General features: G+C 39.0%; 2 protein-coding genes across 6 annotated transcripts in view; one reads left to right on the plus strand and one right to left on the minus strand.

Moving 5' to 3' along the window:
• Positions 1-13,696, minus strand: part of FTO (FTO alpha-ketoglutarate dependent dioxygenase) — a 373,670-nt gene extending 359,974 nt beyond the window's left edge. For 2 of the 3 annotated variants that reach the window (XM_059152155.1, XM_059152154.1), the window contains exon 1: positions 13,502-13,696. In XM_059152155.1, the coding sequence (XP_059008138.1) occupies positions 13,502-13,681 (180 nt within the window). In that variant the 5' untranslated portion in view covers positions 13,682-13,696. The remainder of the gene's footprint in view (positions 1-13,501) is intronic. The other variant, XM_059152157.1, reaches the window with a different exon arrangement.
• Positions 13,697-13,805: 109 nt separating this feature from the next.
• Positions 13,806-26,930, plus strand: part of RPGRIP1L (RPGRIP1 like) — a 93,695-nt gene continuing 80,570 nt past the window's right edge. For 2 of the 3 annotated variants that reach the window (XM_059152151.1, XM_059152153.1), the window contains exons 1-6: positions 13,806-13,909; positions 15,738-15,847; positions 16,914-17,005; positions 18,603-18,747; positions 22,228-22,526; positions 25,421-25,523. In XM_059152151.1, coding sequence (XP_059008134.1) covers positions 13,823-13,909; positions 15,738-15,847; positions 16,914-17,005; positions 18,603-18,747; positions 22,228-22,526; positions 25,421-25,523 — 836 coding nt within the window. In that variant the 5' untranslated portion in view covers positions 13,806-13,822. The remainder of the gene's footprint in view (positions 13,910-15,737; positions 15,848-16,913; positions 17,006-18,602; positions 18,748-22,227; positions 22,527-25,420; positions 25,524-26,930) is intronic. The other variant, XM_059152152.1, reaches the window with a different exon arrangement.

Genomic DNA, 26,930 nt, shown 5'->3' on the forward strand with positions numbered 1-26,930 from the left:
CGTCTGCATATGCAACCGCCCCTGCCTGGCTGCTTCCACGGCCAGGATGAGGTTTTAGGAGAACAAGGACTCCGATTTCCCAATTATTGTCTCATTAATAGTGCTAGCAGTCAATAATATGACTAGAGCAAAAAGGGCTTGGCAGCACCTTGGCTGCTGAGTCTGCAAAAACAAACCACCAAAAGAATTTTTTTTTTAATTTTTAATTAAAAAAAAATAATAAATTGCACACTATTTACCTAAATAACAAAATTGACAGGACAACAGGCTAGGGAATGTTTGCATTCGTTTGTCCGGTACTATTCTCAAGAAAAAACAAAACAAAACCGGACCAGAATGTTTGTGCTGATGGTGAGGGGTCTGGTGGGGGGGGGGGGCGTTTCATCCACAAAATGTTCCATTTTCTGTCTTCCAAAAAAAATGGCCAACTGGAAAACACTGAGATAATGGACTGCTGTGCATAGAAACAGAAAATCCATATTTATACAGCTTTGAGACTTTAATCACGTCCAATTCAGCAGCGTGAGTTAAGGTGGCCACATCAGCCCATTTTTTATGATTATTAGAGAAATGATGGCCCTTGAGGCTCAGCCTTGAATGCTCCAGTCACTAAATGAAGGTGCCAAAGGGCACTCAGGACTCGTGCAGAAATCAGAGCGCAGAATTTTCTGAACGCCAACGATTATGAAAACACCCATGCCCTGACAACACACCACCTCAGACCAGATGTAACAGAATGTGGTCCTTCAGACTGAGTTTTCTACTTGGTTCCTACCACCCGTAAAGGTCTCGACTGTCACTTAGCCATATGGCCCTTCTTTAATAGCAAGGCAGGCATGGTTACTTTGCAAGCGTGCCCTTTCCAAAACTACAGAGCAAATAAATGATGTGCGTGACAACAGGACAGATGCTCGTAGCATAAATAGAAATGCAAGCCTATAGCACCTAGTCAAGGGTCAGCTTTCAAACAAGCACTGGCTTTGCAGACAAACACGATGCCAAGGACAAAGGTTTGGAAACAAGCTCCTACCAATGCAAGTCTTCATCTCCTGAACATTTCCTGATCCAACTCAACAGCCCCCAAGATTCCTCCAGGCTTGCACTGGAAAAATCCACTGGTGAGACAGATTTGTAAAATAATACAAGACCAGTGCATAACAGAAGGTCAAGTGAATGTGGTTAGCAGAACTTTAAATCCACCTCTGAACTGTAACTTTCTTTAAAGTTCCAAAAGTACCATCTCAACTATAAAGTTCTTGTCTCCTAGAGGTTAGAAAGTCACACTTTAAATATAACTTTATCAAGAAATCTACCCTAATATACTAACAACTTAAAAACATACTAACCCTCGAGGGTAAACTAGCATCTTAAATTTGAAAGCGAGCACTAGAAAACCATTGGGGGCAGTTGCTAAGCATGTGCTGAAAATAATCCTGTTTCTCAAAATTAATACCTGTACCTACACTTATGTCAAGTAATTTAAAATTCATAAAGTATTTAACCCTTTTCCATTATTTCTTTCAGGTTCTGTTTCAGGTCTCACTGATGAAAAGCCTAATGACCAACAACAGGTGATGCTTTGGGGAATTCATTCATTCATTTGATGAATATGTATGGAATACTTACTATGTTAAGTGCCAGGGATAGAATGGGGAAATAACAAAACTAACCAGACAGGGTCTCTAGTTTCCTGAGGCATCAGTGTAAACACCAAAAACCACACTGCCAAACTTAGCCCCAGTGAAATCCAATTGGCAGCCAGCGAGCCAAAATGATTATTGTTAAGGGTCGCACATAACCCGGATCAGACACTGGAGGCTCTCAACCATTCAATCTTTCTTTAACAGATACCTACGAATGTCTCCTGTGTGTAAGACCCTGTGGTAGGGTATACAGAAGAGACAGAAGGATGAATCACACACCAGTGCTGTCTTCAAAGAAGCTAATGGTTGTTTAAAGTGTCTAAGACTTTTCTCAAATGGCAAATTTAGTCTTCAAAACCAACGCTGATATGGTTAAGAAACAGACCTGGAAATAATACAAAGTAATATGAATTCACAGTGACTCAATGGTTTAGCTAGTTGACTTTCCAAGGAAGGTATACAAAGTGGTTCGGAAGCCATGCACAAATAAGCAAACCCTTCTATCCAAAGAAGGCAATCAAAACTACAAAACGGTGATTGAAAGTTGACCCACACACTGGAAGAGAGAGCAAGCAAAAAAATAAAGACTTTTGTAGAAAAAAAAAATCACAGAGTAGAATCTGCCAGAAGTTTTAATTTTTTAAGTCCCCCGGTCATTGGCCTCTATCAAAAATGTTCTACATTTGGTTTCTTAAGTTAGCAACTCATAGACTGGCAAAATAAACCAACGCTGAACTGGAAAATAAATAAATAAATAAATAAATCTAAGTAAAAAGACCTAATAAGTACATACATAAACAACAAACTTTCTTTTATTCAGTTATTATATTTACATCTCATTAGACCATATAACTTAAGGTATATCTTATTAAATGATATTAAGACAACTGCCACCAAAAACAGACTTTTTTAATGATATTTATTTGAAACAACAAGTTTATTCTGGATATATTCCTTCACTGATACAAATGTACATTACTTAAAATTATTATGTTCCTATTAAATGCATATAATAGTCTCAGTAACAAATCTAAACTGTTCCATTTTCAGTATTTTTTTAAAAAGATGATCTTACCCAAGACAACATAAGAACCCTTGAAACTAGCTTGGATTTCAACATCTACATCTTTTTGCTCCCTGACTAAAGAATGGTTCTAACACCCTACCGAAATAACAACAGCATTTTTCACAGAACTAGAACAAAGAATCCTAAAATTTTTATGGAAACAAACAGAAAAAAAAAAAAAAAAAAAACAACCTCCAAATAGCCAAAGCAATTTTTTTCTAAGATTTATTCATTTATTTGGGGGAAAGGGAAGGGCAGAGGGAGGGAGAATCCCAAGGAGACTGTGCACTGAGCATGGAGCCCAATATGGGGCTTGATCTCAAGAGCCTGAGACCCCAACCAGAGCCAAAACAAAGAACTGGACACTCAACCAACTCTGCCACTCGGGGGCCCCTCAGGTGCCCCTCAAAGCACTCTTGAAAAAGAAAAAGCTGGGCTTATCACAATTCCAGATTTCAAGTCATACTGCAAAGCTGTACTTACCAAAAACACTATGGCACTGGCACAAAAACAGACATATAGATCAATGGAACAGAATAGAAAGCCCAGAAATAAACCCACGATTATATGGTGAATTAATCTTTGACGAAGGAGGCAAGATAATGCAATGGGAAAAAAGACAGTCTCTTCAACAAATGGTGTTGGGAAAACTGGACGGCAACATGCAAAAGAATGAACTGGACCACTTTCTTACACCAAACACAAAATTAAATTCAAAAGGGATTAAAGACCTAAATGTGAGACCTGAAACCATAATAATCCTAGAAGAGAGCATAGGCAGTAATCTCTTTGACAGGGTCATAACAACTTCCTTTTAGATGTGTCTCCTGAGGCAAGGGAAACAAAAGCAAACATAAACTATTGGGACTACATCAAGAAAAAAAGCTTCTGCACAGCAATGGAAACAATCGAAGGAACTAAAAGATAGCCAGGACATCAGGGTGGCTCAATGTGTTAAGCATCTGACTCTGCTCAGGTCATGACCCCAGGGTCCTGGGATCGAGTCCTGCATTGGGCTCCTTGCTCAGCAGAGAGCCTGCTTTTCCCTCTGCCTGCTGCTCTCCCTGGTTGTCCTTTCACACTCTCTCGCTCTCTCTGGCAAATTTAATAAGTAAATAAAACCTTTGGAGAAAAAAAAAACCTAAAAACTAAAAGACAACCTACTGAATGGAAGAAGATGTCTACAAATAACATAACCACTAAAGGGTTAGTACCCAATATACATAAAAAAACTTTTAAAACTCGACACCCAAAAAACAAATAATCCAATTAAAAAATGGGTGGAAGATATGACAGACGTTTCTCCAAAGAAGACATCCAGATGGCCAACAGACACATGAAAAGATGTTCGACATCACTGATCATCAGGGAAACGCAAAGCAAAACTACAATGAGATATTACCTCACACCTGCCAGAATGGCTAAAATCAACAACACAAGAAACAAGTGTTGACAAGAATGTGGGGAAAAAAAAAACCCTCTTGCACTGCTGGTGGGAATACAAGCTGGTACAGCCACTATGGAAAGCAATATGGAGATTCCTCAAAAAATTAAAATTAGAACTATCCTATGAGCCAATAATCACACTACTGGACAGTTACCCAAAAAATACAAAAACACTAATTCACGATATATGCACCATGTATGTACATGTTTACACGGTATTTACAGCACCATCAATAGCCAAATTATGGAAACAGCCCAAGTGCCCACAGATAAATGGATAAAGAAGATGTGGTAGAGGAGCACTTGGCTGGCTCAGTCAGAATAGCATGAAATTCTTAATCTCCAGGTCACAAGTTCAAGCCCCACACTGGGCATGGAGGTTACTCCAAAAAAAAAAAAAAAAAAAAAAAAGATGTGGTGTAGCTATACAATGGAATGTTATTCAGCCAGTAAAAAGAGCAAAATCTTGCCATTTGCAACAACATGGATGAGCTAGAGAGTGTAATGCTAAGCAAAACATAAGTCAGTCGGAAAAAAAAAATACTGTATGATTTCACTCATGTGTGGAATTTAACAAAACAAAAGAAAAAAGGGGAAAAAAAACAGACAAACCATAAAACAGACTCTGAAGTACCAAGAACAAACAGATGGTTACCAGAGGGGAAGTTGGGGGTGGGGGGGGTAAAACAGGTAAAGGGGATTAAGAGCACATTTACCATAATATACAGAATTACTGAATTACAGGGCACCTGGGTAGCTCAGCGGGTTAAAGCCTCTGCCTTCGGCTCAGGTCATGATCCCAGAGTCCTGAAATCAAGCTCTCGGCTCAGAGGGAGCCTGCTTCCTCCTCCTCTCTCTGCCTGCTTCTCTGCCTATAAATAAATAAAATCTTTAAAAAAAAAAACAAGAATTACTGAATTACTACACTGCACACCTGAAACTAATATAACACTGTGTTAACCAAACTGGAATCAGTAAAAAGAACAGGTCTAATATTTCTGAACAACTTCTAAAGGAGTCTCAGGTCTCTCATAAGGATACATCCTGGGAAGTCTACCATGCTGAAGCTGCTCATGGGGGACCTGGCACCTGTTCGGGGCATCAGACATGCTCACAGGAATCTGAAGATTGGCTACTTCAGCCAGCACCATGTGGAGCAGCTGGACCTGAATGTCAGCACAGTGGAACTGCTGGCCCGCAGGTTTCCCGGGCGGCCTAAGGAGGAGTATCGTCACCAGCTCAGCCGGTATGGCGTCTCTGGAGAACTGGCTGTGCGCCCTGTTGCCAGCTTGTCCGGAGGCCAGAAGAGCCAGGTAGCTTTGCTCAGATGACCATGCCCTGCCCCATATCTTGGGAATTCCATGACCCCAAGATGAGGTTAAACAATCTTGGAAGGAATTCCAATGACGTCCATAGGACCGTACACGCTCCTTGCTCCATGATAAAACTTACCACTCTACTGTTTCCTTTCATGGAAAGGCAGTCAGTTCCAAGGAACTAAATCTGCCATATTTTTCCGCCTGCCCCTAGTCCCCTGTATGCTACCTGGCATTTAACCAGATTTCTGATCTGAACCACAGAACACAGAAAATAGGCATTCAAACCACTGAACCACTGAATGAATAGTCATTCAAAATGGGACGCCTGGGTGGCTCAGTTGGTTGGACGACTGCCTTCGACTCAGGTCATGATCCTGGAGTCCCAGGATCGAGTCCCGCATCGGACTCCCAGCTCCATGGGGAGTCTGCTTCTCTCTCTGACCTTCTCCTCATTCATGCTCTCTGTCACTGTCTCTCTCTCAAGTAAGTAAATAAAATCTTTAAAAAAAAAAAAAAAAAAAAAAAAACAAAATGGTTTGAATGACTATTTTCTCAGTTCTCCCAAGAGCAGTACATAGTTTATACCATTTGGGATGCACAGAAGTCAGTAGAACCCCGAGTTGAGAAAATCTGTCCAGTTGGACAGCTGATGTCCATGTACCAAAGGAATATCCTGAACATAGCCTAAAATATCTACAGGGATCAGATAGGTGGTAACTTTGGTGCCGATGACATGATGGTGGTAACAACTACTTTTATTTTTAATATGGGCCACGAATGTTCTAGATGCTTTCCATATATTTCACTTAATCCTCAAATGAGCCTAAATATCACAATTTTATAGGTGAAGAACATAAGGTTCAGGGCAATGAAGCCGCTTGCCTCAAACACTGACGGAGCAGGACTTGAATGCAAGGTACTAGCTCACAAGCCCCATACTCTGACCTGCTAAGGGGCAAAGCTGGAGAGTGGCAAATGGAAAGTCCATTTCCCCCTCTCAAGGGGCAGCCACTCTTCGGCTCCAGTGAGTGCAGGACAAGCCCAGTGTTGCCAGAGTCTCGTTTTACCAGAAAGCTAGACAGATTTTTATCTCCACTCTGTATCAGAAAATAATTCAGAAAACTCTCAAACATAGTTTGGGCCAAGGAAAACACATCTACAGGCAGGACGAATATGTGAGTTGTAAATGTGTGATCTCTAATCTAGCCCCGTGTTTCTGCAAAAATATACATGCCAGAAATGCATAATGTGATTCTTCTCATCAGGAAGTATCAAGACAAATAAGAATACTGGGAGAGCATACAAAACAAACAGCCTATACTCATCCCAAATGTCAACAATGCCTTATTCATCCCAAATGTCAATGTCATGAAAGAAAGCATAAGGAACCAAATTAAGTAGACCAGATTAAAGGAGGTTAAAAGATACCAAACACATGACAATTACAGGTGATGTGTGGTCCTAGAATTGAACCTGGGCTAAGGGGGGGAGAAAAAAGCTATAAAAGATATCCTTAGGGCAATTAGCAAAATTTACATATGGACTTTGGAATAAGAGTATTTTATCAATGTTATTTTTTTTGAACATGACAACTGACTGTGTTTCTATACAACAAAGTGTCCTTGTTCTTAGGAAATAAATACTGAAGTATTCAGGAGTAAAAGAACATTAAGGTGTCTCCAACTTCCTCTGTAATGGTTCATTGAAAAAATAATAGGGGCGCCTGGGTGGCTCAGTGAGTTTAGCCTCTGCCTTCAGCTCAGGTCATGACCCCAGAGTCCAGGGATCGAGCCCCGGCATCGGGGGCTCTGCTCTGTGGGGAGCTTGTTTCTCCCTCTCCCTCTGCCACTTCCTGGTTCATGCTCACTCGCTCTCAAATAAATAAAATCTCTAAAAACAATAGTAATAATAATAATGGTTCATGTGTGGATATATAGGAAGAGAGAAAGCAAAAAATCAAATGTGGCAATGTGTTAACAAGTTGTGCACCTGCACGGTAGGCCTGTGAGGGCTCTCTGTGCTACTCTTGCTGCTCTTTTATGAATTTTAAATTATTTTCAAACAACAAACGAGGTCATCTGTGAAAAGCAAAAACATGGGGGCAACCCTGTATCAGTAGAGGGCCCTTCGGACAACAGCACAGATTCCAAGCTGTAAATACTGTGTCCCTGGTAGGGGCCAAACCTCATCACGCTGGATCCTCACAGGAATGCACACTAGAAGCCTCGCTTGACGCCATTTTCTGGCTGGAGAAACTGAAGCATGGGCTGCCAACCGTCCATCCCAACGGCAAGGAAATTTTAAAGGCCATGGTTCCCACTGGGGCCACCAAATACTGATCGGGACCATGCTACTGTATGTCTTACAAGAAAAACTCATTTTAAAAATGCATGAATATGCTTTGGTGCATTCCTAGGCTTTAATACAGATTAAATAAACGTGATCTGGAAAAGCTAGATAATATTTAGTTCAGCCTTTGCATTCACCCACCGGACTTGGACCCTGTATAAAAATCTACAGCCTAAGCAATCACAAGAAAAAAAAACACAATCTAAGTTATTTCAAAGAGAAAAGAAAAACCAAAAGTAATATTTACCCATTATGGGGATGATCGAGTTTAATTTAAAAAGCAAACAAGAAATCTTTGTGACCTTGGGATAGGTAATGATTTCACAGATAGAACACAAAAAGCATTAATCATCAAAAGCAATATCAATAAATTAGACCTTTATCAAAATTAAGTACTTTTGCTCTTCAAAAAACCATTTAGCAAACTAAAAGACTGGAAAACTATGTTCACAGTACATACCATCGACAAAGAACTGACACTTAGAAAATACAAACAACTCATAACACTTACTATTAAGAAGAAAACCAGCTCAAAAGATGGGCAGAAGATTTGTACAGACACCTCACAAAAACAAATAGATACATGGTCAATAAACACAAGACAAACTCACCATCATTACACGTTAGGGAAATAAAAATCAAAGCCACAAGGAGCGCCCCCTGGGTTGGTTAAGCACCTGCCTTCTGCTCTGGTCATGATCCCAGGGTCCTAAGATGGAGCTCAGTGTCTGGCTCTCTGCTCAGCAGGCAGCCTACTTCTCCCTCTCCCTCAGCCCTCCCGCTCTCTCCCCGCTCATGCTCTCTCTCACATACTCACTTTATCCCAAATAAATAAAATCTTTAAAAAAAAAATTTTAAAGCCACTATGAGATATACTTCACACCGTCGAAGATGGCTAAAATCTAAAAGATAGTAACAGGAGATGACACGTATGTGAAGAAATTGAAACCCTGGGGCGCCTGGGTGGCTCAGTGGGTTAAGCCTCTGCCTTCGGTTCAGGTCATGATCTCAGGATCCTGGGATCCAGCCCCACATCAGGCTCTCTGCTCAGCAAGGAGCCTGCTTCCCACCACCCCACCGCTCCCTGGCCTGCCTTTCTGTCTACTTGTGATCTCTGTCTCTGTGTCAAATAAATAAATAAAATCTTAAAAAAAAAAAAAAAAAAAGACAGAAAGAAATTGGAACCCTCAAGCATTGCTGGTGGAAACAAAATGGCGCACCCACACTGGAAAACAATGTCTTAGTCCATTCTTAACAAAATACCACAGACTACGTGGCTTATAAACAGCAGAAATGTGTTACTCATAGTTCTGAAGGCTGGAAGTCCAAGAAATTGGTACCAGCATGGTCGGGTTCTAGGGAGGATTCTCTTCCACGCTAAAGACTCCAAACTTCTGTGTCCTCGCATAAGAGATGCAGAAGAGATGAGAAGCTCTCTCAGGCCTTTTTCATAAAGGCCCTAATCCCATTCCTAATCACCTAATCACTTCCAAAAGGCCCTACCTCCCAATACCATGACCTTGGGGATTAGGGTTTCAACAGAAAAATCTGGGAAGGACTCAAACCTTCAGACCAAAGAAACAGTACAGCAGTCTCTTAAAATGTTAAGTACAGGGGCACCTGGGTGGCCTAGTGGGTTAGGCCTCTGCCTTCGGCTCAGGTCATGACCTCAGGGTCCTAGGATTGAGCCCAGCATCGAGCCCCACATCGGGCTCTGCTCAGCGGGGAGCCTGCATCCCCCTCTCTCTCTGCCTGCCTCTCTGCCTACTTGTGATCTCTATCTGTCAAATAAATAAAATCTTTAAAAAAAAAAAAAAAAAAAGGTTAAATACAGATTTACCACATGACCAGCAATTCCACTCCTCGGCCTCTACCCAAGAGAAAGGAAAATACGTGTCCATACGAAAAGGAGAATATGAATGTTCACAACAGCATTTTTAATAATAGCCAAAAAGTATAAAAAACCCATATATCCATCAATTGGTGAATGGATTAAATAAAAGATGGTATATTCATACATTGGAATATGATACTATTTAATAATAAACACAAAAGATCAACATATTGTCTGACTCCATTTACATGAAATCTCCAGAAAAGGCAACTTTGGAGAACAGAGAATGATCTGTGGCTGCCTAGGGACAAGAGGTGGAATGGAGAATAACCTACAAAGGAATATACATCGTCTTTGGGAGATGATGGAAATGTTCCAAAATGAAATTATGGTGATTATTGCACAACTCTGTGAATATTTCAGAAATCACTGAATTGTACCCTTAAAAGAGGTGTGTTTTATAGTGCATAAGTTATACGTCCAAAGCTTTTTAAAAAAAATACTCAGCTTCATTAGTCGTCACTGAGATGCAAATTAAAGCCACGAGGAGATACCACTACATAGCCACTAGAATGGCTAAAATTTTAAAGACTGACAATACTAAATATCAGTGGGGACATGGAACAACTAGAATTCTCATACACAGCTGTGGAAGATATAAAATGGTGTACTGGGTATGAATAACATCCCCCGAGATGATATGTCCAATCTTAACCCATGGTTGTTGTAAATGTGATCTTATTTGGAAAAAGGGTCTTTGTAGATGTAATTACACTGAGCATCCTGAGATTAAGATCATCCTGGATTTAGGGTAAGCCCTAAATATAACGACCAGTGTCTTTACTAGAGAAAGGAGAGGGAAATTTGACACATACACACAAAACACTGAGAAGGTGGCCGTGGGAACACAGAAGCCAACTGGTTTGCTGCCCAAACCAAGAAGTCACCAGAAGCTAAAAGAAGCAAGGAAGGATTCTCCCCCTAGAGCCTGCAGAGAGACCATGACCTGTGAAACCCTTGCGTCCAGACTTACCTTTAGAACTAAGAGAGAATAAATGTCTGTTGATTTAAGACACCAAGTTCATGGGAACTTGCTCAGGCAGCCCTAGGAAACTAATGCAAGTGGCAGAATCACTTTGGCAGTTTCTTACATAGAACTGAGCAATTGGATTCCTGAGTGCTTATCCGAGAGAAACAAAGACAAAGACTTATACGTGAATGGTCATAGCAGCTTTTTTACATAATCAGCCCCAAACCAGAAACAATCCAAATGTACTTCAGCAACAGGTGAATGAATTAACAATATGTGGTAAAACCATACAGTAAATCATCACTCAGCAATAAAAAGGAAAGAACTACTGATACACAGAACAACATGAATGAATCTCAAAAATCTCAAAAATGCTGAGTGGAAGTAGACAGACTCAACAGTACACACAGTTTGTTTCCATTATATGAAATCCTAGAAAATACAGACTCGTCTACAGTAACAGAAAACATTATTGATGGCTGCTTCGGAGCCAAGGTGGGGGAGACACTGACCACAAATCAAGATGAAATTTCTAGAAGGGATTGAGAGGTTCTCTATGTCAACTATGATGGTGGTGTCACAAGTGTATACACCTGTCACAACTTGTCAAACTGTACACTATAAATGTGTGCAAATTATTGTACATAAATTATTCCTCAATAAAGTCAATTAGAAAATAAGAAAGTTCATGAATAACTGACCATTTTCCGTTTAACCTTTAAAACTTAATTGCCTATACTTTGTTCTAACCAGTAACATGTTCATATGCAAATTTAAATAAGTATCAAAGGAATTCTTTAAAGTAAAGAGGAAGATAACTTGCTCTACCAATTCAATGTGTTTCACATGTTGAAAGTGGAAACTAGTTTGAGTCCTAGTTCCACACAGCAACTAAGTGGCCTTGGGCAAGTCATGATTTCCTCAAGCCTTGGTTTCCACTCCATAAATGTGATGACATTCTATCTCACAGGCAAAGGGTAAGGTTGCAGTAGAGTAAAAGCTCCTTTGCACAGGGATTCTATCTTAGTTTAAGTCATAATTCCAGTGTCTAGCAAATAATAGATGCTCAATAAATCAACAGAATGAGTAACATAAACATAAAGCTAAAACATACACAATGCCATTGGCTGACATTCATCTCTTTCTCAGCACTGTTGTAGACTAATTCAGAAGGATCCTCTCCTCTCTGAATCCGTCTTTAATATACTGTCCATACCACAGGCGGACTCTAGCATGAAAACTTCAGGTCCTTGGTGAAACCTCGTTATAACTCGGGTCATTATAGGACAGATTTTATATATGTATTTTTTTAAGATTTCATGTATTTATTTGAGAGAGAGTGAGAGCAAGCAAGATCACAGAAAAAGAGGGAGAAGCAGACTCACAACTGAACAGAGCCTGATGCAGGGATCGATCCCAGGACCCCAACACCATGACCCGAGCTAAAGGCAGATGCTTAACCAACTGTGCCCACCCACAGACACCCCCAGATTTTATATTTTAAATCCACAGAAGTACTGCCCGAAGACAAACTCACTTGCACGATTCTAAATTCTACAAGCGCAAGAACTGTGTCTGTTTTAGTTCCCATTGGTCCTTACTTCTAATATTTGCCTAATATAGAGTAGACAATACAGCAGCACGGGTAAAGGCTATGTAACCAGATAAAGCAGGAAAGAGGGCCTTTTAAGAAGGACAAAGTGGCTGACGGGTAGAGAGCAGGGAAAGTGTCATGTCTCATGAGGCTGTAGGAACACGCAGGGTCCAAACCATGCAAGACATTGCAGGCCATGTGAAGTCTTCTCTTTCTCCAAAGAGCAACAGAACATCATGGAAGATTTTTAAACAGGTGGTTGGCGGGGGAGGGGGGGGGACATCATTAGATTTGCACTTTGAAAAGACCACTCTCCATAGTGTGCAAGGGACTGGTTGTGTGGAAGAAAGAGGACAAGGGAGTTGTTAGGATGAAGAATAAGAGTGGACCAATACAGAGACTATTGCAACATCCATTAAAGAGATAATGGAAACTTGGTCCAAGGTGGTGGAGACAGAAAAAATGGACATGTCACAGACATGTGTAAACAAACCAACAGAACTTGATTTGGGAAGTGAGAGGAAAACACTCAATTCTTCTGAACCTTAAGTCTTCAGCTGTAAAACAGGACTGTTATTACCCCATCTGCATAATATCTATCTGCTATGGTAACAACATGAAATACTATAAATTTTACCAACTTAACGTAGATCCTGAGATGTAATAAATGCTTTAAAAAAAAAAAAAGGAAGTCACCGTAGATCTTATTATTGCCACCTATGCAACAGCAACTATCAGAAGCGAAACTCCAAAGGTGGAAAACAGGATTGTAGTTAGATTCATCTCCTCTGTGCTGAAGACACAGATCACAACAGGCAGCCACTGAGACAACTGTTCCCAATAAACACATCTGACCGCACAGATACTTCATCTGAACTAATCTCAGTCCTAGGAAACCCTTACTAAGAGAAAGAACATCTGTGATGATCACAGTCCGGTAAACTGAGGCATCAGGGTAGCTACTACAAAGACCAAGAAAAGCAGGGAAAGGAAATGGGTGTCGTGACTCTCACCGGTGAGCAGATCCAACACGACTAGGCCCGCATCCTGACCAGCATGAATGTGTATCCCCCAATGTCTCTGGTTCCCTTACTGACAAGGCCCTGTCATCCCTTGGCTTAAGACTGTGCGTCCGCTGGCCATGCAACCAAACCCTTCCAGCTCCCGGCCCCTAGCTACAAGTATACGAAGGATCCCAGACCGCCGAGAGGCCGACATACCTTAGCTTCGCGCTCTCGTTCCTCGGCGGTCGGGGTCCGCTTCATGCTGCCGCTACAGCCGTCTTCGCCACTGCTAGCCGCGTAGATCCCCCTCCCTGGACCCCGCCTCCTGCTTGTAGTTCTCTCGGCATCCTGCTCCCGTCCAGCGCCGTTCTCCGTCAGATCCACGAGAACTACCATTCCCAAGATGCAAGGCGGCGAAGCTCGAGAGCGCCTCGGGGTTTGGGGCAAGAGAATTTCCCAGGGCCGAAATCTACGCAGCGAGCGGGCGGGTGAGAGCAGGAGCAAAACTACATTTCCCAGGAGGCAACGGAGCCTGCCATGTTTTTCCCGTGCTCCTCTCCGCCAGGCGCCCAACACGCCGTCGGCGCTATAGCAACGGTAGCTAGCCGCGGGGAGAGAGTGGCGGTGAGTACTCCGGGGGAGTCAAGGGGCGCGGAGGTGGCCCACCCTCTACGTGCAGCACGGGTCGGGGTCCTGGGGTCTGCCCTATGTCCGAGAGAAGGCCTTAGAGTTCTGCTCGTGTGAAAAGCAGCCCGACACGAGACACCACATACCCAGGCCTGAATCACAGCCCGCCCATTATCCCCACGCCCAGCACCGGTTTGAAATTTTACATCCTACCCTGAAACCCTGGGTGATGAGAGTTGATGATCATTGCCGTGCCTATCCAAGTACCTCAAGTAGAAGGGCACATAAACCCAGTTCTTTCATTAGCCCTGGTTTAAGAGTTGGTTGGTGGACCCTTAAGCCTCCCGAATGGCCTATTGTTTGCTTAATTATTTACAATTATTTGTTTATCGTCTGGTTACCCCCATAGGCTATTAACCACATAAACACGGAGTTCCTGTTTACCGTGTTAGTCTCAATGCCAGGTATTCATTTAATCGTGAAGTAAATATTAATCTCGGTGCCTGCCTTGCCCCCAGACACTGTTTCCTACCGCTGTGAACAGGACTGATAGTCGTCCCGAGATGCTTATACCTTATTAGTGGAGACGAAGTAGAAATGAGCTAGTGAACAGATAAGAAATTTTAGGTAATGATGATTGCTACGACGGAAATAAACAGTGATGAATTTGGGAGGAAGAGTACTCTGACAGCGGGTGATCAGGGAAAGCATCTCTGAGGAAGGGACATTTGAGCTGAACCCCAGAGGATGCGGAGCCAGCTGATGCGAAGGCTTTGAGCAAGGCGAGGGTTCCATGGCTTTGAGGAACCTAAAGGAGTGTTGAGTGAGCATGGTGAGCAAGGAGGGATAACATTAGTTGATGACGAAGATCTGTGACAGCATTGCACAGGGTTTGTTCATCTCAGCGCTCTTAACATTTGGAGCCACATAATTCTTTGGTGAGGTTTCTGCGCACTGCAGGACATTAAACTTCGTCTCTGGCCTCTAGATGCCAGTAACACTGCCTTCCACCTTCCCAATCAAGACAATCAAAAATATGACCAAACAACCCCTACTTAAATGTGTGACCTTGGACAAGTTACCAAAGCTGCCTCTTGGGTGTTTTTGTTTTTGTTTTTGTTTCTTTTTTTCATTTGTAAGGTAAGAATCATTTGAGTAACAACCTCATAGGGATATTGTGAGATACTTGATTAATGCACGTTAACGGAGCACTTAGAAGAGCCCCGGCACATTTTAGTAAGCATTCAGTAAATGTTAATCCCACTACCATTATCATAAAAGCTACTGTAACTCTATCATGGCGGAGTTACCATTTTCACAAGTGTCTTGTGTTTAAACTGCTTGATGATTTGGTTCCTAAAACTGATCATTCCTGTAGCAGTGTTGCCAAAAGAAGTAAAAAGTGATCCCTCAAGTATATGTCTGTTCGTTGTTTAATGCCACAACTGAATGCAGTGATTCTCCACCTTTGACAAGTTATAATAAAGATTAGGAGCCCTTTCTCTAAAGATATTGCATATACACATAGATGCATACAAGATCTTAAAAACCATCTCTTGGGTCTACACACCCTCAAGCTCCATGGATTCCATTCATTCAGCAACTATTTAGCGAATGCCTGCTATGTGCCAAGCTCTGTGTTGGCCTCTGAGAATACCATACAGAGGTGTACAAGACAAACTGGGTATTCTCTTGGACTTTACATTCTAGGCCCAACATTCTAAAGATTGAGAAGCTCTGCCTTAGGGCACCTTCACTTTGTTTGCATTTGGCTCTTGGGGTGGTTTGAAATAAAATATAAACTCTTTTTTTTTCCATATCTTAGACATGCACAGACCATTTATATCCGCGTACAAAACTGAGTTACTGTGGTGCATCTCTGAAGAATAGAAACTGTAAAGATGCCAGAATTAACTGGACAGCTTGTATGTTGAGGTAGGAAGCCCTGGGACTAGGCCTCATGGCAACAAAGAAAGGACAGAACAAAAACAAATTCAGCTGGTCAGTTTATGAAACATCTTTCACAAAACTGAGACCTGCCCACTCATTTGTACACCAAGTTAAAAATTAATATTCAAGTAATACTGACATTCCAGGAAAATGTGCTAACTGCTTTTGATTTACCATCTCACTCTTAGAATAACTCTATAAGATACCTCTTCTCCATTTTTAAAGTTAAGGAAATGTGGCAACTGGCTGGCTAAGTTTTCAGTAGAGCACGTGACTTTTGATCTTGAGTCCAAGAGTTTGTGTTGGGGGTAGAGTTTACTTTAAAAAATATATATATATATATAGGGGAGTCTGGGTGGCTCAGTGGGTTAAGCCTCTGCCCTTCAGCTCAGGTCATGTTCTTGGGGTCCTGGGATCGAGCCCCGCAACAGCTCCCTGCTCAGTGGGGAGCCTGCTTCCCCCTCTCTCTGCCTGGCTCTCTGCCTACTTGTGATCTCTGTCTGTCAAATAAATAAAATCTTTAAAAATAAAAAATAATGTGTGTGTGTGTATGAAAAGTAAAATGACTTTTTCAAAAAAAAAAAATTAAGGAACTGAAACTCAGCGAGATTAGGTGATTTGACTAGCTAGTAAACAATAGAACAAGCATTTGAATCAGGTTTTTCGACTAGATTTTTTCCAAGATATCTGCTTGCTTTGGGGGATAGAAGGGAGTAGGATGGAGAAGAAGTATTTCTTAAATTTGGGGTAATTGTTTTTGTTCAGATCAAGAAATTAAAAAAGAAGGAAGAATGATAATCTTACCTCATTTCTTAAGCAAACTATAGGAAACTATATACTTAAACTATAGGAAATTTATTGTTGAAAGGAACACTGATTGAATGCAGTATTACTTTTAAAAGAGAAGCTTTCCCCCTTCTTCAAGCAGCACATGTGGGCAATAGATGTCTGTTAGAATCATAATGCTTTATTCATTTTATTTGGTTCTTTCCATTGCATAGTTAACATTATATGTTGGAAGGATTTTATTTGAATTTTCTTTTCTCCACAGACAGGCCATGTCTCGTCCCACTGATGAGACGGCAGGAGACCTGCCTGTGAAAGATATAGGTCTAAACCTCTCTGGAATGGGAGGGTTACAAGGTATGGCCAGCTGTTATTTATTATCGTTATGAACTTTGATCAGTAACTTCTTTTCTTTTAATTTAAAGTATTTCTGATATCCTTACAAACGAAGCCATTTAAGTAACTATATAGCTCTTGATTGGACTAAACAGGAACATGGAGAATTTAGAACAACATATGGTATTTTACTGCATGCATCAATTATCAACAGCTCATAGAAAATGTAAAATCCCCCTCTGTTCTGATAAAGAATTGTTATAAATCATCTTTTTAAAATTCCACACATGAGTAGAAACTACACAGAGAGTATCAAGCCTCCAAACTGAATTGCCTGGTTTAAATCACATTCACCATTAAAATTTTTCTTTATGTTTAAATTTTATAGGGGAGGAAATGCCGTATTTAAAAATTTTTGCCTTTCAAGTAGAGTATCTCAAAATGGTTTGTTTATCCAAATGATACTGACTTTGTTTTATCAAATTAATATACATTAAAGGTTTCCTTTATCCTTTTATCACTTAGCGGTTACCCTACAGCTAAAATATCACTTTCAAATTGAGAATGAGAAGCACTGCTTTGAGGAACAATTCAGAGTGTAGAGCTGTGTTTTTGTTTGTGTATACAACGTGTCAGCTCTGCTGTCATGCTACTGCATTTGTCATTAAGACGTCTGTTTTATAAAATATATTCCACTAAGGTGTCTTATTACCACTGTTAATTAGAACAATTCAACTGGCAACCTTGAACTACTACAGAAAGGTGGTCAATGCATTGTTCATTGAAAATGATAAATTTGACTATACAGGTTTTATTTTTGAACGTAAAAAGTATGTGTTAGCTTTGCTTTAGATCTTTGGTGGAGTACCAGGTATTCACATACAAATAAATGTTAATTGTATAAAGCTGTTTATTCGAATTCGCTACCTTAAGTTAAATTCTTGCTCTCAGTAACCCATCATAGGGGCTTTAACCTTTGTCCATTTGTTGATTCTTTTGGATGATGATTGCAAATTAGTGACATGGAAAATACTAAATTTAAGCATATGTAAAAAATCATATACACAGGCTAAAAGGTATGAAAGTCCTTTAAAAATATATAAGACAGGTTATAAATGATTTGTGAAGGTTTGTTGTTTGTACTTGCAAATTTTACAGTTTATTTTCTAGAACCCAGAACCCATGCATAGCTCTGAAAAATATTTTATGTTCACCAAATTATTATTAAAATTCTTACCTCTGTTAAAAAAAAAAAACAACTTTTAGATAATCTGACTTTTAATTTGTTTTTTTCAACATTGAACATATAAGTTGAAAGGTCTTATTGAATCAGAGTTCCATCTTATATTCTTAAAGAATGGTTATTTAAATACCATTTTGAATAGATACTGTTATTACTCAAATCATTAGTATTGCATGTAAACTTTTAATAGAAAAGATTATTGTTCTGTCTGATTGGTGATATAAACAATGCTATAACATTTTCTAAAACAATCTTATTTGTGGGTCACAAAGTAGGAGAGATGAGTGCATCGGAGATTATATTAATATCAACAGTTACAATTTTTAGAGACTATTTTAAGTAATCCCACTACTAATTACCTTGGCATTTTTACAGAAACTTCAACAACACGGACAATGAGGTCTCGCCAGGCAGTGTCACGTATCAGTCGTGAGGAACTGGAAGACAGATTTTTGCGTCTGCATGATGAGAACATTTTGCTTAAACAGCATGCCCGCAAGCAAGAGGATAAAATTAAAAGGTTATGATAAAAAGCTTTTAGCTTTTTCTCCTGACACTGTAAAGTTTGGAGGATATGCTTTTTTGCAAACTTAATTGAAAACTCCACCTGGAATCTTTTTTGGAACAAGGCAGGTTGTAAATAAATACAATTTTTAAAAATGGAAAATCTTACAAACTAGAATAATAAACCAAAAAGATGATGAGTGTTTATTATGTCTGAAGTTGCTATTTGAAAGAAAGATCTAATAGCGAAGAGTGCCATGAGTATAGCATGTCTATAAATAATTTCTGGTTTAATATTTATAGTGTAATAAGCAAATGGCCAAAGAATCTGTTTTTTAAATGCCTTAGTTTAAAATGAAATTTTGGTAAAGCAATTAGCTAGTCTAACTTGTTAGAATGCATGTTCCATTAAGTTTTGGAGTTTACTAATGAAAACATCACTTCAATATCTGGAACATATTTAACTTAGCTTGGATGGGTCTAGAATCTCTATTTCATAGAGTTCCTACTGTTTCTGAAGAAACATTGTCCCTTGATTTGTGTGCATAAAATTTTTGCTGGGATAACTTCTTAAGAGTAGATAGTCTTTCATTCCTTCTTGTTCAGAAACACTTTGACTATCTTCTGAATGTGCGGCATTAAAAACAAAAACGTACCTTCCCATTTGTAAGCTTCAACAAGCCTGGATTCATATTCATGTTCTAGGTTAAACGAAAAGCTGAGATAGCTATGGAAGAAAGAAGATAGGGGGGTCAGGCGGGAGTGGGGGCTTAGAATGCATCCTAAAGGGGTGATTCTAGTTCAGTTTCCACTCGGTGGACTTTGTTTTAATGACCCACTGACCTGCTGTGTTTTGGGGCTTTTACTTTGAGTTCATTTTTGAGTCAGGATAGTGTCTTTTTGCAAAACCTATGACTCACTTGCCTGATTCCTTTTCTGATCAGTAACACACACGTGTCCTATCAGAATGAGGAATGTATGCTATGACCACTAAACAATTTTTTTTTCCTTTGTAAGCCTAATTGGTCAGTAAAATAATTGAATTCACAACCTTGACCTCATTAGTAATTTGTCCTAGCCAGAAAATATAAAACAACCTAATAATGAGCCATGTAGTTTAATGAAAAAAGGACTCGGCTAGGAGTCAAGCTGTATGCATGTGTTCTATTATTTCTCTGCCACCGGCCTATGGTATTACGTTCAAGCCATTTAACCTCCTGGGATGTTATTTTACTTAGCCCTGAGAGTAATAATCTAATGACAACTGTGACCCAAAGCTCTAAAATCTTGAATTTCACACCACAGACACTACCTAGAGGAACGTGTAGAACTGCTCTTTTTGTTTTTTTTTAATATTTTATTTTTTTATTTGACAGAGAGAGGTCACAAGTAGGCAGAGCAAGGGGGAAGCAGGCTCCCTGCTGAACAGAGAGCAGGATGTGGAGCTCAATCCCAGGATCCTGAGATCATGACCTGAGCTGAAGGCAGAGGCTTTAATTTAACCCACTGAGCCACCCAGGTGCCCCCCCCCTCTTTTTTTTTTAAAGTAATCTCTGCACCCAACATGGGGCTCGAACTTACAACTCCAAGATCAAGAGTTGCATCTCTACCGACTGAGCCAGCCAGGTGCCTCAGAACTGCTTTGAAATTTAGCCTTAAGGTATAATTAGTATCACATTCGTATAAATGTAGATCTGATAAACCACCTTTTTAAATTGGTACTCAAACTTTACCAGATCACATATAATGCATTAATACTACAAAATAACCACATCAAACAATTGAAAATTATTGCTTTTACTAGACAAATAGAATCTTGTTTCTTGACAAAAAGTTTCCTGGAACATCCTTGAAGGAATTTAAAACCACTCTACTGATGTACTTTCCTTTCCTTAAAAATTTGGGTCATTTATGATTCTCCACATATTGATTGCTTTTTTATATTAAACCTGTGTCTTTTGAATGTGATCTCTATCGCCGTGAAAGTCTCTCTATAACAAAAGATTCAGATGTTTAGGTTGACATCTCATTTAGATGGCAACCATATTTCTATGGCAAAACCGTCGGGAGGTGGGGTAAGGATCCTTAACTCATTAAAGAGCTAGATAGAGTGTGTGGCTCTGCTGGGCTTATGATACCTGCCCAAATTTCCCCATGATATATCATTCTGTGGATTAGGTGGAAAAGGAACTAATCCATTGATTATTTTACTAGGGTGTTTGTGGTCCTCTTGGATCTTGGTTTTTATTATCCTATATCCCTTATAAAGCATGTTTAATGGATTTGCCTCAAGGGAAAGAGAAAACAATCTTAACTGATTATGTTATGCATATTTCTCCCTGATGCCACATGCTGTAGGCCGAGTAGCCAGAAGTGTAGATAGACGTGTATTACTACCGCTTTTACAGAGGACTCCGCTTAGGGCAAAAAAGCGTTGTTCTATGACATCCCAAAGCCATTAAGGATTTTTTTATTTCACTTTTGTTCTCTTAAGTAAAAGCTTCTGTCCATAACCATGCTAAAATAAAGCAAACCCCGTTTAAAGAAAAATGAAGTGAGTTTTTATTTTCAATCTCCGTCTGGCTCTTTATAAAAATAGATTCACTGTAAACTAGAATCAGCTATTGAAGATGTGCGACCAATTTTGTAAAGTCTTGAACTTGTGTCTCTCATCAAAGCCACCTTTTCTTTCTTGTCCTGCCAAGATTTTTCCATTCACTGTCAGGCATGTTTTCCGTACGTGTATATTACATCACCCCCATGTGCCCTTTCTGTCTTTTGTTCTGTCTAACCAGTTTTTATCAAACTTAAAAGACTGAAAGGTATAAACTCTTAAGATATCAAAAGCACAACTTGTGTCTAAATTTAAAGGTAACATTAAAATAATACTTCCTGCATTTGAGTGTTTTCTACCATTAAACATGAACATTTCTCAGGCACTAAGCGTCACATTTCAGTTTCTCTGAATTTTTCACTGGGCTCTTTATCTGTGTGTACCTATGCATCCTAACATTTTTGTACTTGTAATATGTCTTAATCTTAGAGAACCTGAAAACAGTTCACCTAAAACATATCATCTAAATGCTGCAGTCTTAACACACTTTTCAAAAGTTGTAGCTTACTGTGGCTCGCATCTCTAACCCAACACATCCACAATCTGTAGCTACATTTAAGTGCATACAGCATTCCTACATAAGGTCATGCGTTAAAAATTGCATTTGAGGAACATATGGAGTAAATATGTGTCCTCTCTTTACTAACCTTAAATGATAAGCCTTAGGAAACTGTTATTTGTCAGTGCTATAAAGCAGATTGTTGCCCAGTGGTTTCAATTATCATCAAAGGATTCTTCACAGGCAGTAATAGTTACATCAAAACCTGAAATTTATTATTCAGGTTCTGCACTGAAGTCCTCACAGTGATTATGTTCCTTTCAACAGAATGCATTTTATGCTGACTTCTCACATTCCTTTTCATCTTTTTATTATTTCCCTAGAATGGCCACCAAGTTAATACGGCTAGTTAATGACAAGAAAAGATATGAGCGGGTTGGTGGCGGCCCCAAGCGGCTGGGACGAGATGTGGAAATGGAAGAAATGATGGAGCAGCTGCAGGAGAAAGTTCATGAGCTTGAAAGACAGAATGAAGTCCTCAAGAACAGACTCATTTCAGCCAAACAGCAACTTCAAATCCAGGGTCACAGGCAAACGCCGTATAATTATGTGCAATCTCGTGTTAACACTGGGCGTCGAAAAGCGCATGAAAATGCAGGCTTACAGGCATGCCCCAGGAAAGGTAAAATAAGCTTATATTAAATCCTGAATGTCAGTCTTTTAGTAGGCTGTCTTACACACACGCACACACAGTATTTCTGTATTTCGCATGTTTTTAAGTACCTTTATAAATAGAAAAATAGGGAAACCAGCTAATTTGCTTTTTACAATCATACTTTCTGTTTTGAATGATCACACTTAATTTCTTTGTCAAAAGACCCCTTATAAAATTTGCAGAATTGCTTAAATTTCTCATTGTGTGTAAGCAGTGTGACTGTGCAATGCACACATAACTAAGGGTTTAAAAAGTTGTGTTCTTGCTCCTCTACATACTCCCTGGTAACCTCGGACAAGTCATCTAATGATTCTGAACTTGCTTCTTCCATGCGAAATAAAAGGATTTAAGCAACTGACCCTAAAGATCTCCTCCATCTCCAAAAATGATTATAGATCAATCACTTTCCCCATTTTGAGAGTGAATCACCTAAAACCTACCCACACAAAGCAGTTCAGTTGCATAGATGAAACTTAATATAGAAAGAACATGAATCTTTCTAATAAAAATTCCCAATTCTCCCCACCATGGACAAACTTTATTTATAATGAGGCGAAAAATCAATCAATAGTTTCAGTAACTTTTTTAAAATTTCAATTACTAGGGAAGGAAATAAAATTGTAGCTGCGATTGATGTTCATTTGGAACATGCTTCACATAAAGACCCAACATTTTGAGGGACACAAAAAGTCATGTAAAACTTTCAATTCATCAAGGAGGACAAAAAAAATGCCATATAGACCGAAAAGGAGAAAATTTTCTTGTATTTTTTTTTCTCCAAGCCAAAATATTGACCCTATCTCTTCCTTAGGCAGAGTTCCCTTGAAGTCAGTAAGGCCTCCACAGAGGCAAGAGGCAGCTGCAAGATGAAAGCGCTCAGCTATGCCTAGCTTGTGAGATTGGCAATAGACTTTGATATAACCAAAGCAATCACTATGCATTATAAATTAGAAAATGCCCTGCTGCTAATTAACTTTCTCCTTGGAAGAGAGCACTTGACATCTCAGAGCCTCGTTTTTCCCATCTGTAAAATGGAGTGATAACACCAGATGAGAAAAAAAAGTCAAAAGATGGCAACTCCACGGTAGTATATTTTATCTTTCAAAAGTTGCTTACCCTCTCTCAGCCTTTGTTGGGTCATCTGTGACTAAAGCAGGGCAAGACGATTTGTATGGCTTGTAAGATCTTTTATACTAAACAAAGAAGCAATGCCCAAATGGTAGGTTAACCTGACAAACTAATATACTGCTATGAATAGCCGTTTGAATGGATGAGTCTGGTGGAAGTTTCCTCCTATAGGGAAAAAGAAAAAAAGAGCCACAGAGAAGCACAGCCTTTCAAATGTGACTACAGAGTTTAAATTTCTCCTGGTGTTTATATACTCTTAGTAATTCAGACCTTTCTCAGGTCTTGGTACAGAGTCCAAGGCGTAGAGCTTTACAGAGCACTACATAGTGATGAATACTTTGTCAGCCATTACCTTTCTGAGTAAACTTGAGGCACCATCATCAGGGTTGATGCCTTAGTAATCTTAACATTCTCTTCAAGACCGTCACCTTTGGATCCAGAAGTTACGCCATGCTTGTCAGAAGTATCACAGCGTAGGGTGGCTAGGTGAGAACACTAGACTCGCCCTGGCTACAGGCACTCTTGCCCCTAAGCTGCTGAACACATACTCCCATTTTCTATATGTGCCTGGTCAAGAGAAAGAATGGGAAGTACTGGTTTGAGATGTGATCGTTACAATGTGGAAACAATCCTTATAGTGAGGAACCAGTAGAACAAAGATTCTTACAACTGTGTATGGTACACAGTAAGTTTTAAGATTACTTTAAGGATAAGTAGATTCTTTTTTTAAACTTCGCTAGTGATGTTTAGTTTTTCCATAATTTATGTACGAAAAGCTTAAGAATTAGCATTACTGCCAAAATTGGCAAATTTTAACACAGTAAACTATTTTAATGGTTTTAGGCAGAGCCTTTTCTGGTCTTTAAAATGGGCTATAATAGATAGAGAAAATTTTGGAAACAGCAAACAATAGTTCTATTCTAATTAAAAATAAACTTTCTTAAAAGAATGTACTTTATCTGTATCTTATATCTGAGATGATGCTCCATTAGAAATCTGAATTATTTGTCATACTTTATCTACCTTAAGCTCTAGTAATTTATTTTGTAAGTGTAAACAAGTAATTAAAATTATGTCTCATTTTTAACAATGGGAGTAGACTTGTAAAAAATGCACCTATTTTTATAAGAAAAATATTTTAAGGGCAGCAGCAAAATGTTTTATTTAAAGGAATCTCATTGGTGATCCCTTTTTTAATTGCCTTTGTTTAAATAGGGATTTTCTTATTGAGATGGAAGAAACCAAAGTATAGGAAACATTTTGACTTACACTTACAGTATCTGTGATTTACGCAAATGAAGACAAGGTTCAATACGTAAGGTCAAGGAATGTGAATGACTAAAAAAAATCTTTTTAAAACTATATCAAAAATACTAAAAAAAAAAAATCAAGATTTTAAAATATTTTTCTTTCATACTTTAGCTTATATTATAAAACCCTGAATTTAGTTTTTTCAGAAATAAATTTAGATGCTCTGCATCTAAGTTGAACCAAATTATTTCTAGGTCATTTGGTTTCCATAGTAGAAGTTGTTTAATGGGCAATACCTGCTGCTCTGTACATTTAATGCCAGCGGTAATTCCTTTCGCAATGGATTTCTGATTCTCTGTACTATAGAACACGTATCTCTCAGTACTTAAGAAATTTTCGTCTATTGTACATTTCTTCATGATAGCAAATCAAGAGTCCTGCTTTCCCAATTCACTTTTATAATCTTACTGATTGACTTTTAGGTATTAGATTCCAAGATGTCGATGTAGCAGAAACTCTACAACCCATGCTTACAAAATATGGCAACAATTTACTTGAAGAAGCCAAAGGAGAAATAAGAAATTTGTATGTATTCTTTTTGTGGTCATTTTAGAGCTTTGTTTATTGATCATGTCTTTTTTGATCCCTCCCTTTTTCTTTATTTTAAACACGATTTGTTTATGTATAAATAATTTGATCCACTAAATATATCTAGATCTGTGGGGTAAGAACAGATATTATATAACATGTTTCCAATAAAATGAGGAAAATGAGCAACTTAACCAACTATATCAGTGGAGAGGTTCATAGAATAGTCTTCTATATTATAATTTTCTCCCCAAACAAATGGCATAAAGCCCAGTCATTTATAATAGTGTAAGCTTTAGGGGCAACATTTCCATTCTTAGAAAAACTACAGGTAAATTTTTTTTTTTTTAGATCCTGAATTAATTAGCCTTTTTGTGGTTAAAAATAAAAGAGAGAGAGAATTAGAGGGAGTGGCTTAAAAGTTTGGAGTTATCAAATACATATGGATTTCAGATTTTGTTACTGATACTACATTCTTCATCATACTATTTTTTCAAAAGTTACTTCTGCCACATTTAGCTTACTTCCCCAGTTAATCAAAGCCTCATGGTTTGAGTGTCTGTGAATCACACAAATGAAGATAAGGTTCCATCTTACCTACAGGCCTTCACCTGGATCATCAAAAAGTAACAATTCTGAATGAGGAAAGAAAATAAGAAAACACATCATGGTTTAGACAGTTGCTTAAGAATAGTAAAGACTTCAAATTACTTCTTTTGAATATTTTATTTTTATTTGTATTTTATTTAGTTACTTGACAGAGAGAAAGCACAAGCTGGCTGAGTAGCAGGCAGAGGGAGAGGGAGAAGCAAGCTCTCTGCTGAGTAAGGAGCCTGACATGGGGTTTGATCCCAGGATCCTGGGATCAGGACCTGAGACGGTGAAGGCAGTTGCTTAAGCAACTGAGCCACCCTGGAGCATCTGAATATTTTAAATACCAGTTACAGCAATAACTAGCCTGCAAAGGAATAAAACCAAAAGACTAAACCCAATCTTGTTCCCTGCTAATCAGCTGAAAAAACAGGGTTCATAGGAGTTTTCTGAGGCTCATTACACTGGGATGCTGCCAGACATGGTAGAGATAAATAAATACAAGCAAAAAAACATCTGTTACGTTTTGCAAATCCTTGCTCTCTCTAAAGTGTTAAATTGCATAGTCTAGGCAGATGTACACAGGAAAGACCAAAAGTGTATAAATTATCTGAAGATGGGCAAATTGTGGAGTACATAGTAGGTAGCCAATAAATACTGAATTGAATTGAATTGAAGTCCAGGTTATCATCTAAGACATTATTGTATAAAAAAGGAGTATTTTGAATAATTCCATATGCACTTCTAAATCGTCCCATTTAATCTGCTATTCACTATATGCAGAGGCACTTAAGCTAAAAATGTTTAACTTCT

The sequence above is a fragment of the Mustela lutreola genome, chromosome 16 (genome assembly GCF_030435805.1).
Source record: "Mustela lutreola isolate mMusLut2 chromosome 16, mMusLut2.pri, whole genome shotgun sequence".
In the NCBI taxonomy this organism is placed as follows: domain Eukaryota; kingdom Metazoa; phylum Chordata; class Mammalia; order Carnivora; family Mustelidae; genus Mustela; species Mustela lutreola.